Source organism: Hypoxylon trugodes (assembly GCF_022578975.1).
Source record: "Hypoxylon trugodes strain CBS 135444 unplaced genomic scaffold F4822scaffold_3, whole genome shotgun sequence".
In the NCBI taxonomy this organism is placed as follows: domain Eukaryota; kingdom Fungi; phylum Ascomycota; class Sordariomycetes; order Xylariales; family Hypoxylaceae; genus Hypoxylon; species Hypoxylon trugodes.
The window spans coordinates 610080-622276 of record NW_026250018.1 but is presented as its reverse complement, the minus strand read 5'-3'; the positions used below and the strand labels follow the sequence as shown (position 1 = coordinate 622276).

Here is a 12197-nt window from a genome sequence, read left to right as displayed (position 1 = left end):
TGTCCATTTCTTCGGTTGGCTTGGTATCCCTAAAGGCACTGCAAGATACTGCCTGTCAACTACTGACTTTGAAAATCCTATGACTTACAGTGGAACGATCTGAGCACTCCTTTAATAGAGTGTGTACCTAGGTAGGAAATGGGGATTGACTGAGCATCTAATTCGCCATTCTAATAATCCCCATGTATCGCTGCATACCTAACCTTAGTAGGAATCTGCACCGGAGCATTGCGCCGGCTTCCGGGACTTGGTAATTTAGAATAGAAGCATCGTGCAGGGCTGCCCAAGCTTCTTGGGTGCCGATTTCACTGTAAGATACTTCATTGGTTGTTTTAAGAACGGTTTCTCCATCTCAGAAGTTGTGCCACATGATTTTCTATTTGATACCTAATGCTATTGGAAGAGAATACTTTTTCACATATGGGCAATACATTGGTACATCGTGTAACTTCTAGAAAGGGGCCTGTATATTCTAGGTATAGCTATTGAAAGCTCGGGACTCACAAGAAACGATGCTGTCTGCTACTGGCGTTTCTATCGTCACTGATAACTAAATTATGAATGAAAAATGACCTAATTTCGTCAAGGGAGTTGTGGTGTATGCCTGGCCGTCTAGGAAATCACCACTTAAAGCATTGAGCTTAGATGATTTCGTGTAAAAATGATTTCTAAGCCATCTCATTTCGCGATCTCCTGTATAGCATGGATTCGAAGCCGTGCTATCCTCTCTAAAGGGTAATCCGAATGGATCTTAATGAAGCCACCTACTTTAGCGTGCAAGACATATGTACCTAATAGTACGCCACGTACTTGAACTGGTATAGAAAAAAACCATTGGCATGGCGGACTGTATTAAGGGGCTGTAGAATACATGCATTATAACATTTGTTCACCGCCATTTTGATAATAAGCGACTCGAACGCCCCAGAAATCCCACCAACACAAGAGGGCCTACCCAGGCAGTGTCGCTGGGGGCTTAAGACCGGTGATGATCGCATATTCAAAGCCAACAATTACCACCAAGATCTGAGAATCTAACAAATCGGGGCCTCAGTCTCAATATTTCTTCGAAAACGCGAATGGATAAGAGCAACCGAAGGTGTATCAGCGCAGCGAACAGTGAAGTCCTTAAGGTGATCTGAGCGTTCATTGTAAATGACAATAACCTGGCTCGCCTATCACAATTACCTAGGATATAATCTTAGTTTTTGGATCCGATTGATTGATTTAACGTCCAGAAGAACTGGATGTAAAAGGGGGGATGGCGCGACAGGGAGATTGGATCAGACTATTATCAGGAGTGGGAAATATGGTACTTGGCGGGGATCCACGGGTTTTCGGCTAGAATCACACAGCAATAACACCATCATAAGTACACATGGGCGTTCAAAGCATATGAGACCGTAATAATATCTACAACAGACCAACGGTCACATGCATTCAGCCAACCAAGCAGTGAATGCGATTAGTATATATCATTTACCCCGTCCAGCTTCAAGTAGATCACCAAAGCAATTTCATTTAGTATGATTTTATGTGATTCGATTTAGATCCACATCTACCAAACATCTGGAACGGTCAACTGAGAGTTGATGTCCACCCTAATGCTAGGTGGGTGGAAACGGCAATCCAATATTGTATTTGGTTCGCGGTTGTCGGCCGAAATCCCAAACTCCCGTTCAAGGTTGCCAAGTCGGAATGATTTGTATTACTCGTAAAGCAATGCTACTTAATACCTACCTAGGTTAAGCATGCTTGTTTTATGCCACTGGTTCGTACTAGGTATCTAGATACTTACCCAGGTGGATACTCGGACACTTAGGTAAGTTCTATGTCCCCGCGCTCTAGTGATGAGAACCTCATGTAAGATATGTTCGTTCAGAAAAGCCGGTAACCTGCTGATTAGACAACGTATTCATTCCTATAAAGTTCTTCCATATATTGCTACACTTAGGGACCTAGGTAGGTAGGTGAAGGGAATGTGTACTAGGTAAGCCACAGGCTCTTTACTAGTTAAATGTTCGAATATAGGTAATTAGGTTATGGTGATCCATCTATTAAAAGCCAATCAACAAGGCCTCTTTCGCCATATCCGAAATGTTCAGCTCTCATACGGATTCTAAACGCGAGTTATAGCTGCCATTGAACTATGTACTAGATACCTACCTAGGTACCTAAGGTACGTACTTAGGGGCCTAGGAGTGAGACGGAAATTCGACGTAACCCTACCCAGGTACCAGCCTCATGGTAGTATCAAGATAACCGAAATGGGGCGCCTAGAAATAGTACCCAGCTACAACAAATCCACTCAAGACTGTAGGGCGCTAACTCGCAATCTCTAGATGTTGAGATAATTCGGGACTACCACTCGCTATTTCATACTTTTCTAGTCACATTACTAAAACTTGGGTTATAACTCGCGCATCGACAATATGAAATTATGTAGCGAACGCTCGTAAATATCTCCTAGATCTAGAACGAAAGAATATATACCCTTTAGATACTAGCCGGGTTAATCAAGTAGATCTTCGACTGGTACCGTTTCATAGACGCTGATTTGAATCACTTCGATGTGCGCTTCTCGGGGATGGATGAGGCAGACGATTCCCCTACTTTGGCAGGGCGAGTAGTCCAGGTCTGAAGGGCTGCGACCGAGAAACTCCCCTCGACGTTCCTGCTGCCTTCACTCTTATAGTCATCCACTTCTACTGGTCTTTCCGTACTACCTCCAAAAAGATTGTCGTCCCCCTTTCTTTCCACTTTCCTGAACGTGGCTCGCTGTTCGCTTCTACCCTCCGGAGGGGCTGTGTTCTGTGAGAAGTTTGTATTCTGTGTAGGGTTTACATTTCCCGGATAGTTTGTATACTGTATAGGGTATGCAGCCTGTGGTTGTGGAGTAAAGTATGGGGCAAATGCGGGTGGGGGAGATCCATGTGAGGGAAAACCTGGTGGGCGGAACTCGTGTGGGGGAAATCCGGGCTGGGAGTATCCTTGATGATACCAATGAGGTGGGGACTGGGGGGACCCATATGAGGGACCCATATAAGAGGCGCCGTATGAGGGTGGCGGCTGAGAAGTCATAGGAGTGCTGTTATTGTCTCCCGGCTATATCAATGGTGTTAGCAAGAGCTCTTGTACTACTCATACAAGTTTGCGCAATAGGTACCTACATGGCTGTAGGTCTGGCCGTGGCTATAGCTGTCCCACGCGCCATACGCCGCGGAAGGGTACTCTCCATTGCTGCTGGACATGGTGCTTGGTCTGATCCGCTAAGAAGGTCTAATTCAGCACTACTCTCTTAATGAGAAAACATCAAGGATAGGAATCTTATCAGTTTGCCGTATTCTAAAATTTATAAGATTTCAAGTTTCAAGTTATACCTTAAGAGCGACCAAATGCCTACCTCTTGTTTAGGCTGTAATATGCATTGGGCACGAGGCTTAAGCATTAAATTATGTCTTAATGATGTAGTCCTCATAATATTGCGTTGGGTATGCATTCGTGAGTTGTTACCAATGTAAATTATCATTTTATCAAGTAATTCGCGCTTTCCAGGAGAAAGCCTGTAGTACTTAACACTGTATTGGCCGAAAAGATGAAGATCATTATCCTTTTATAATAGATAGGCATGTCGAATCGATTACCTAGGTACCTACCTACTTAGGTGGTTTCTTATAAGTGTGTTGTGTCAATTAAAGCGACGTGTACAATGCAACCGCACTCGGGCAGGGCAGTAATGTGCATCCGTGAGGATGAGGGGAGCCAAGTAGCAGCATAGCCATATTCTAATAGTCTATTCCTTATAACTCAATGCCTAATCAAGTTAAAACAGCCGCTGGGCTTATGGGACCCAGGGTGCTACGCTTGTGTGGCATCTTCTAATTTAGTGGCATTGAATTTTAACACTCAATGAGATGTTTCGGGATCTCAATTACGACAGCTTAGCATTTGCCTTATTCTCTCGGAGCCATGCGTCTCAAATGACCTAGATTCTAAATTTCGACTGTGGATCAACTGGGAACATATAAAGCACGTACGGAGGTTTAAGCGGCTTCACGGGTTTGAGAATGATGTTAAGTACCTAGGTAGGTACGTACGTACCTGGGTAGGCGGGCAGCGGTACTGGCTGAATCTACGATTCCCATTTCGTTAAAGCGAACCCCGCCCCCCTTAACTACCTAGACAGCCCACCTAGACGTTAACCCTTGAAAATAAAAAGAGACGCCTAGATACCTGGATTGATACTTTTAACATCCTCTCATTGCCGTAGAAGGGTCTTCTTTTAGGACATGAGGCAACAGGACTGTACCCGTACGTATGCTTGAACCTCCGTAACAGCCGCATTCTCCTCTCCTTATAATGTAATTGATACTCAAAACTCTACTATTAATCTCGTGATCAGTACCTAACCTACGACCGTTCGAGCTACGACCAGGGGGGGAAGTTCCGGTCGCCTCGTCTCAGGTTGCCCATTTCTAAAGTGCTTATTTCAAATAGGGGAATACATGCCTGCGATATGGGCTGGAAATTCGTTTGCTGTATTGTGGTGGTTACTTTGATCTCAGCGGCCGTTTTGCTGACGGTGTTATGAGCCACTGTTGTTGCTCCCGAGGCACATGAAGAGAATGTATCGCTTAACCCACCGACGAAGCCGGGTTGCGTTATTAACTTGGCCTAAATACGCGAGTCTGAGCTCTGGTATTCGGACCTCTTGAAGCGATTGACGAGGAATCGAAATAACGGAGGTATACTTGGCATGCAGGCGCAAATAACACCTAGATCTATCTCGATCGCTGCCAACATACCCATCTCCACTTTATCAACTGCGGTGTACTAGTTAGTAAGTTTTTCAATGACCACACTAAATAATGGAGACGATCATCTAAACAGAACAAATGATAAGGGGCCTTCTGTCATACATGTAGGGTTTGAGATTCTAGTGTATATCGATATTAATGTGAGCTTGTCTATAGTAACTGCGATAACCCTAGCAATAATAGTCTGTAGTCTATCTAAAGAAAATAAATCGTTTTTTGTATTAGGACATTTCTTACGAGAGTCCTGTGCTGAACATAATGAATATTAAGATTTTTCGTTTCAGTGAGAGTTGTAGTTTCATTATCGATGGTAACGGAACAATTAAGACCCCTATTATAGTAAGTTTTAGTTATTCATTTTTGAAAATAGGTATAAGAACTTCCATAGTAAGAGGGTTTACAGGAAGCGTCTGATAGCACCTTCTTTCAACAGGAAAAGGGGGAGGGATAGACATTCTTACAAAAATCAAATACAAGGGGTATCATAAATCCTAGCCACGTAAAGATCTTATCATTAACACAATAACCTGTGTGTTGACCGTCCCATTGCAGCCAAGCATAGGATATGGGCCTACACCGGAAAACCGACACGGTCGTAAAAGGAAGACCTATTAAAAAATTGACAACAAGGGTATTCCACATTAGCTGTTTAGATTGGGAGCCTCGAAAGACGCGTATGTAGTAGAGTATGATGGACGCTCGAAATAAGACACAAGCAACCACGTAGAGGATGCCTAGGATGTAGTAACCCTTCAGTCCTGTTAGTGTTTGGTGTTAAAGGGACTCAAGGAGAAGAGGAGGTATCGTACTTTCAGTTGGCTAGTAATATTCTCTGTTGGAATGGCCCATATATCGGTGCCGAAACCGCCACTCTTGACTGTGAACGATTCGCTACGTTAAACAACGAGAAGTAAACAAACATGTTTTTTTAGGCTTGCATACGTTGGACCATAGTAACTGTATAGGCAATACAGGTGACCTAAAGCGTGATCCAAAGTCAGACGTGACGAAAAGCTGGTAAAATACGGGGAAATTAGGTAAGTAACGCACCATGGAAGTGCAGTTTGCTCCGTCATCCCACCACTACGTGTATCGAGAAGTGTTGGTCAGCAACTTCATCCCTTATGCTCTAGTAGAGTCATAGTTTCATGATAGGGGATAGGGAAAACTTATTGGCGTTCGAAACGAAGAGTACATCCCGGAGGCACATGTCACAGTCTTATACTTACGATAGGCATATCCGTTAATACTCGAGCTAGAAGCTGCAGACTCACAGCGACAGCAGCTAGAGTGATGAAGGCAATCATGATAGGTACATAAGTGGAATTTACTGCTGGTTCTACCCCACAAGGGCGGTTGGTCACGTTCTGAGCCACTATGCCGCGAGGTACCTTCAATTAGCGTATATATCTAAATAACCACATGAGATTTACTGACCTAGCAATTCCCGTACAGTGCATGCGGCCTTAATGCACAAGGTGGCATTGTTATTGATCGCTCCTGTGCTGTAAATGCAAGCTTGATCGGTAGGTGGGCAATTTGAGTTTGATATGGCGGTATTCAGACAGGCGAGTTTCAAATTCAAGACAGGTTAGCAGAGCCAAGCAACTTAGAAACGGTGTTTGTCCGGGGCGAAGTAAACTCACAGCACAGGGGGGCAACAATGCCGCTGAATTAGCTAAGGAAGCCATAGAAGATTCAATTTATCAGGAGGACTTTGCCGCTCTTCGTGGGGCCCCTCGTTCGATAAAAATGACGGGGAGACATTATGGGGACAACAACCTTGAAGAAGTGTTACGTTTCTTAGAATAATTATAGCTCTGTCCTGGTTGTCTTATCAAATCTCCGCGGAGCCATGCAGTGGTTGAAGGATGAGGACGGGAGGGAGTGGGATCCTGTTACAACATCAAGAGCCGGTAAGGCTGATGACTACAGCCCACGACGTAGTATTCATTGGCTTGAGGCTATTTTATTTTGGATGACGGCTTTCAAGCTCTTCAGCTAAATAGTTTAAACATAGTAACGCTCGCTAAAATAACGTATGACTTCGAAGCTACTGGTGTGTTAATTGGTTATTGATTTGCTCGGGGGCCATGCGCATCCGTGGAAGACCATATGCAGGCTGGCATGTAAGAGAGCGAAACAGGTTCAAATCAGCGAGGGCTCGGGTATCCGGGGATGAAATATATGCAGCCCCCAACGCCCCAAACAAATAGACCGGTTTAAAAGGTGCCAAAAGTGGTTGTCTGCTTAGGTATAAATTGATGTTGAATCCATCGCTTTGCCCAAGCGCGAGCAGGTAGTAGATCCTACCTCGGTAGGTAAAGCACAAAATCGTTAAGAATATCCCGGAGAGAAAAGTCACGCAGCCTTCTCTCAGAAAGATGTCTTGGGTATCATTCTAATCATTAGAGTCATTAAATATACAACCTTTCCCGTGACCCCCATCCACTTCTTGTTATTTTGCTTTTGATTATTTTTCTTTCTCCCACTTTGTGCTCGGCGGGGGTTCCGGCAATTCGTGGTCGACGCCACTGATTTCATTATCGTTCTGTGTAGCCACCTTCATAGGCTGGGAATGTAAAGTTACACGCCACTAGTGCGTATTATGTGAGTCCTTTAATTGAGGAGATCCGACAACTCAAGCCATATAGCTTTTCTCTGTATTAGCAAGAAAGGGCAGCATCTTCAAAGGTTCCCGGTAATAAAGGAATTCAAATAAATTGCTTGAATCTGAATTCTTAACCATGTATCTAGATTCGTAGAATGGCGAGTGAGCTATAATGGGATCACTGGCTGGATTCTCTAAGTGAAGATAGGTATGGTCGACAGTGTAATTAGCTCGATATCCGCATAGCCTTCGGGATCGGTGCAACACCTTAGAAAGGTAACAATTTAGTATTGGAACACATAGGCTGTCATTCTTCAAGGAAGAAAGTAACGGGACAGGACAAAGATGTTTACAAGATAATAGGCCAAGCCTTTGGATCAAGCTGTTATCCTCTTAGATACCTATGTACCCACTGAGTTGTTGAATTAGAGTTACCAAGGTAGTCTATTCCTGTAATTAAGCTTAATGTATGGGTGAGGCAGTTCTTATCACCAACCCATGCCAATTTCTGTGAAAGAAGATAGCGGGTTCTGAAGAAATGAGTTCCCGGGGAAGCCTGGTCCAGGGAGGTAGTACCCAGGGGGTTGACGGAGCTAATGCAATGTACTTATGTTGAAAGCTTTAGTATAAATGCATTTACAAAATGTAGTCATGACTTATTCAGCTCACTGAGCTCTTCGTGATAGTAACTTGGGGGCCTGACAACAAGAATGAATAGACTTGAAGGCAAGCAACCTTCCTGAGATAGAAATAGGGCCCGTACAATTGGTAGAACCTAACTAGGTACCCGCCTAGCAAATAGCAAGAGGCTCGTTAAGTCGCATTCGCGCGTCGGCAGCCTTAAATCCGTCCAATGAATCGGTTAGATATCCGATATTAATTTCAGTTTTATCGTCGCACTAGATATGCACCGAAAGTTCGGAGGTCCGGGCCGGCTAGTGTTATCTCTCGTTGATTTATCTCAGCTTTTTTTACACCCTTTTTTTTTTCTTTCTTCCTCCTCTTTACCATCCTTTCACTAACGAGTTTGGCCGCTTTTTCTTCCTCTCTAGCCATTTAAACTGCGAGCTTGCTGAGATTATGAATTGGGCGTCTTCCCACACGTCGGCTGACTCGTCCATAACGCCAAGAAATATAGGCGCGCGAGTTTGCTGATTTTCTCCAGTGCCTTCCGTTTCCGGCCATGTAGCAGCCAAGGCTTATAGCGCATATGGGACGACTGAACAACGGGGATACTTCGCGGGGGATTGAAAAAAGCAAGAGTGAAGTTGCCCTTATTAGTGTTGGGAAGTCTTGGCTACTTATCTGGAACGGAAAGTGTAAATGGACAACACTCGGATTGCTCGAGTTCCAGCGAGCCTAGACCACTAAAGAACGCGGAGAGATTGTGGCGGAGCTAACGGCGGTAGGGAAAGAAAAGGGAAGGAGACAAGGAGTGAAGGTAGGGGGAAGGGCGGGCTAGCCGGGGCTCGCCGCAGCGACAACCGAGACACCCGGAGAATTGCAAGATATTCCGCATTTCCGCAGAGCCAGAGATGCACATCATCGGTAGGCTATAGCTGAAGCCCACGTTATATTTCCAGCTAGTGTGTCGCCTGCCGGCCACCTAAATCTCGCGGGGCGGAAATGTCGATCACCCGGTTGGTGGGCCACAAATAAGGTGGACCAGGCTATCAGGTTATCACCATTAATCAGCTTGCCGAGTTTGATGAAGCCTGCCTCCTAGGTATGATTTGGAAATAACTTGGCGTTGTTAGCCGGGGCCGCCAGGTGTGCCGACCTGGAGCTACAGCACCTTATCTCTCTTACCTCCTTCTTCCTCCTTCCTAATAGGCCATGTGCCGTCTCGCCGCCCAGGGCGTATGTGAAATCTTTAGAGGTTCCTTTCCAGGACTGTCCTGCCTATCTTGCTATAATGTCGCAGGGTGGATGTTTTTCGAAGTGCTTTTAAACAATTGCCCTGCTAATGCCGTTGAAACATGGCTAAGGTCATGGGGCGGATTTGGGCGGATTTGAGCGGATTGGGAAGGAGGATTTGGAGATGGCTAGTCCGAAGTAGGGCTCTGTTTTAGACAGCGACAACAGAGCGTGATGCGAGCCACGATACTAGAGCAGAGATGAATATAAAAGAGCATGAATGTTCTCATTCTATCCGGTAGTTTTCAGCAGCATCCTGGACTCATCTTCCCTACAATCCAGCCTCAGCAAGATCAACGTTCCTTTCTCCCACATACCATCATCAGAACGCTAGACATGGAGCTCTTCAGATTCCTCGCCTTCCTGGCAGCCGTCCTGCCCGTTGCCTACGGTGCCCCTACTCAGGCTACGAACAGCCTTCACCCGAAGCTCCTAGCCGCCATGAAGCGTGATTTGGGGCTGGACGCCGAGCAGGCCGCCGCTCGTGTCTCCAGGGACATCTCTGCTAGCGAAATCATCGAGCAGCTACGCACTACTGCGGGTAACTCATTCGCCGGTGCCTGGATCGCCGAGGACGGCACCACTCTCAATGTTGCCGTCACCGACCAAGCCTTGGCTTCCGAGGTCACCGCTGCTGGCGCCACGCCGGCTATCGTTGCCAACAGCTTATCTAAGCTTCAAGACGCTAAGCAGGCTCTTGACAACATCGACATCGAGCAACCCAAGACCCTCGCCACAGACTCGGCTAACGTTGGTATCGCTGCGTACTACGTTGATGTTGCTGCCAACAAGCTCATCATTGAGGCGCTCTCCGGCAGCACCGCCCACGCCGAGTCGCTTGCTTCGCAGGTCGGACTTGCCGCATCCGAGTTCGAGGTGAAGACCGTTGAGACTATGCCCACCACCTTCGCCACCGTCGTCGGTGGTGACGCCTACTACATTGACAACGTTGCCCGATGCTCCGTCGGTTTCTCCGTCACAACTGGTTTCGTTTCTGCCGGCCACTGTGGTACTGCTGGTAGCTCCGCTACCACCACCAGCGGTGCGTCCCTAGGAACTTTCTCTGGCTCAGTCTTCCCCGGAAACGCTGACATGAGCTACATCCGCACTGTCAGCGGAACCACCCTTAGCGGTTACATCGACGGATACGGCTCAGGTAATCTACCCGTATCTGGCAGCACCGCATCCGCCACCGGCGCTAGCATCTGCCGATCCGGCTCCACCAGCGGTGTCCACTGCGGTACCGTCCGCGCCCTTGGCGCGACCGTCACCTACGCCGAAGGTCGTGTCACTGGTCTCACCCAAACCAATGTTTGCGCCGAGCCCGGTGACTCTGGCGGGTCTTTCTACACCGGTGCCCAGGCCCAGGGTGTCACCTCGGGAGGTTCCGGTGACTGCACTAGCGGCGGTACCACCTACTTCCAGCCCGTCAACGAGATCCTATCGACCTACAGTCTTACTTTGGTTAAGGCTTAAGTAACATGTTATCGTTTAAGATGTTTGGATTTTGCAGGGATATAAGCGGAAATGATAATGTTAGGGATAGCATGATTATTGGGTTACTGTTAGCCTAATAAGCAATGAATTAGAAAATAAATTCAATTGCAAGATACCAAGATTGTGTTCATGGTGAAAATATGCTCTTCTTAAAATGCCAACAAATATGCGCTAACTCGCCGTAGTAGTGCGCTGTAGAAGCCTAGACCTAGGTACAAACGAACCCCGCACCATAGTGGCCCTGTACAACTTGTTTTCCCTTATGTAAAGTTGTTAAAGGGGTGCTTCAAGCTTTCTATCCTATAGTCTTTTTTCTTTCTTTAGATATTAACAATACATAATATTATGATGGCGGATATGAAAAGAAGGGAAACTATTAATAGCACAACGTCAAGATACATAGCTTCTCGGACTCGGACCGTAGCTCTCTGCCCCCTAAATTGCCCCACCAGACCTCCCTCTTTCTACCCCTGCCCCCAGCGCGCCTGTAAATCATGATGTTGAATGTTTAACCGTTTATACCAAATCGTGTTAGCAATACACAAGCACCTTTCCAAGGGGCTGCATCATAGCCCTATCGACGAGAGTGGTTACTCCCTTTCTTTTGGACAAGGCCACCACCCCTTTAACGGCATATTATCGTAGATACAGTTAAAGCAATCTTGGGGCTTTCTGATATCATATTGGTAGATTAACTTCTTCGAAAGGCCCCAGGCCCTAGCCATGTGAACCATCTTTAGGGTCCAGTCGTCGAATCGAATTTTTGGCGCTGAGTCGTGATCGGGAGCATGGATCCGTAGACAAGTGGTCCATCGCGGTGGTTCTTGCAAGTCTCGCAGAAACCAGTACCTGGTAACGGTGCACTGAAAGTAGTGCTGACCCAGACGATCGGCCTTTCTTGGGTCAATATCCTCAACGTAGCCCTCTTCTTTCACGATGTTCGCCGTTGACCAGTGGAGACCTTCACGCATCATAAGGGGCACATCGCTACATTTAATGTCCATTTGTCCAAGCCACGATGAGCGCCGGTCGGCCTTGATGCTTTTGGTAAAGATGGGGAGGGGCCTGAAAACTAGGACGATAGAAGGTGCATCTGGCGCGTCGAAGAAAAACCGTCCGTTTCCGGCAGGGCCGGGCGTTGGCTGAATTCGGATTGTCGGTGTTGTAGTTGTAGTTGTGGTTGTAACAGTAGTGGTGGTAGTTGTTGTCGTTGTCTCGTCAACTACCTCACCGTTGGTAGGGGGCGGAACTTGAGATGTTGCCGACATCTTTGCGCTACCGTGAGAAACTGTACTGTCACGAAAGTATGAAAAGTTGATACACTTGGGAGAGGAAGGCGGAGCGTGTCTTTGGAA

General features: G+C 46.5%; 4 protein-coding genes across 4 annotated transcripts; 1 reads left to right on the top strand and 3 right to left on the bottom strand.

Moving 5' to 3' along the window:
- Positions 1 to 2329: 2329 nt before the first annotated feature.
- F4822DRAFT_393979 (uncharacterized protein) lies at positions 2330 to 3664 on the bottom strand. The gene has a single exon (XM_051457330.1). The coding sequence runs from the start codon at positions 3079 to 3081 to the stop codon at positions 2563 to 2565; it is 519 nt and encodes a 172-aa protein (XP_051316433.1). The 5' UTR covers positions 3082 to 3664; the 3' UTR covers positions 2330 to 2562.
- An 889-nt stretch (positions 3665 to 4553) lies between these two features.
- F4822DRAFT_157102 (uncharacterized protein) lies at positions 4554 to 6850 on the bottom strand. Its single transcript, XM_051453103.1, has 9 exons — positions 6464 to 6850; positions 6255 to 6393; positions 6047 to 6192; positions 5868 to 5900; positions 5760 to 5796; positions 5627 to 5694; positions 5279 to 5567; positions 4920 to 5148; positions 4554 to 4823 (listed from the first exon to the last, which is right to left on the bottom strand). The coding sequence occupies exons 1-8, from the start codon at positions 6506 to 6508 to the stop codon at positions 5051 to 5053; spliced, it is 855 nt and encodes a 284-aa protein (XP_051316432.1). The 5' UTR covers positions 6509 to 6850; the 3' UTR covers positions 4554 to 4823; positions 4920 to 5050.
- Positions 6851 to 9586: 2736 nt separating this feature from the next.
- On the top strand, positions 9587 to 10957 carry F4822DRAFT_393948 (trypsin-like cysteine/serine peptidase domain-containing protein). Its single transcript, XM_051457329.1, has one exon. The coding sequence runs from the start codon at positions 9682 to 9684 to the stop codon at positions 10819 to 10821; it is 1140 nt and encodes a 379-aa protein (XP_051316431.1). The 5' UTR covers positions 9587 to 9681; the 3' UTR covers positions 10822 to 10957.
- Positions 10922 to 12194, bottom strand: F4822DRAFT_393929 (uncharacterized protein). Its single transcript, XM_051457328.1, has one exon. It carries the CDS (start codon positions 12108 to 12110, stop codon positions 11433 to 11435), a length of 678 nt encoding a protein of 225 aa, XP_051316430.1. The 5' UTR covers positions 12111 to 12194; the 3' UTR covers positions 10922 to 11432.
- Positions 12195 to 12197: the final 3 nt, after the last annotated feature.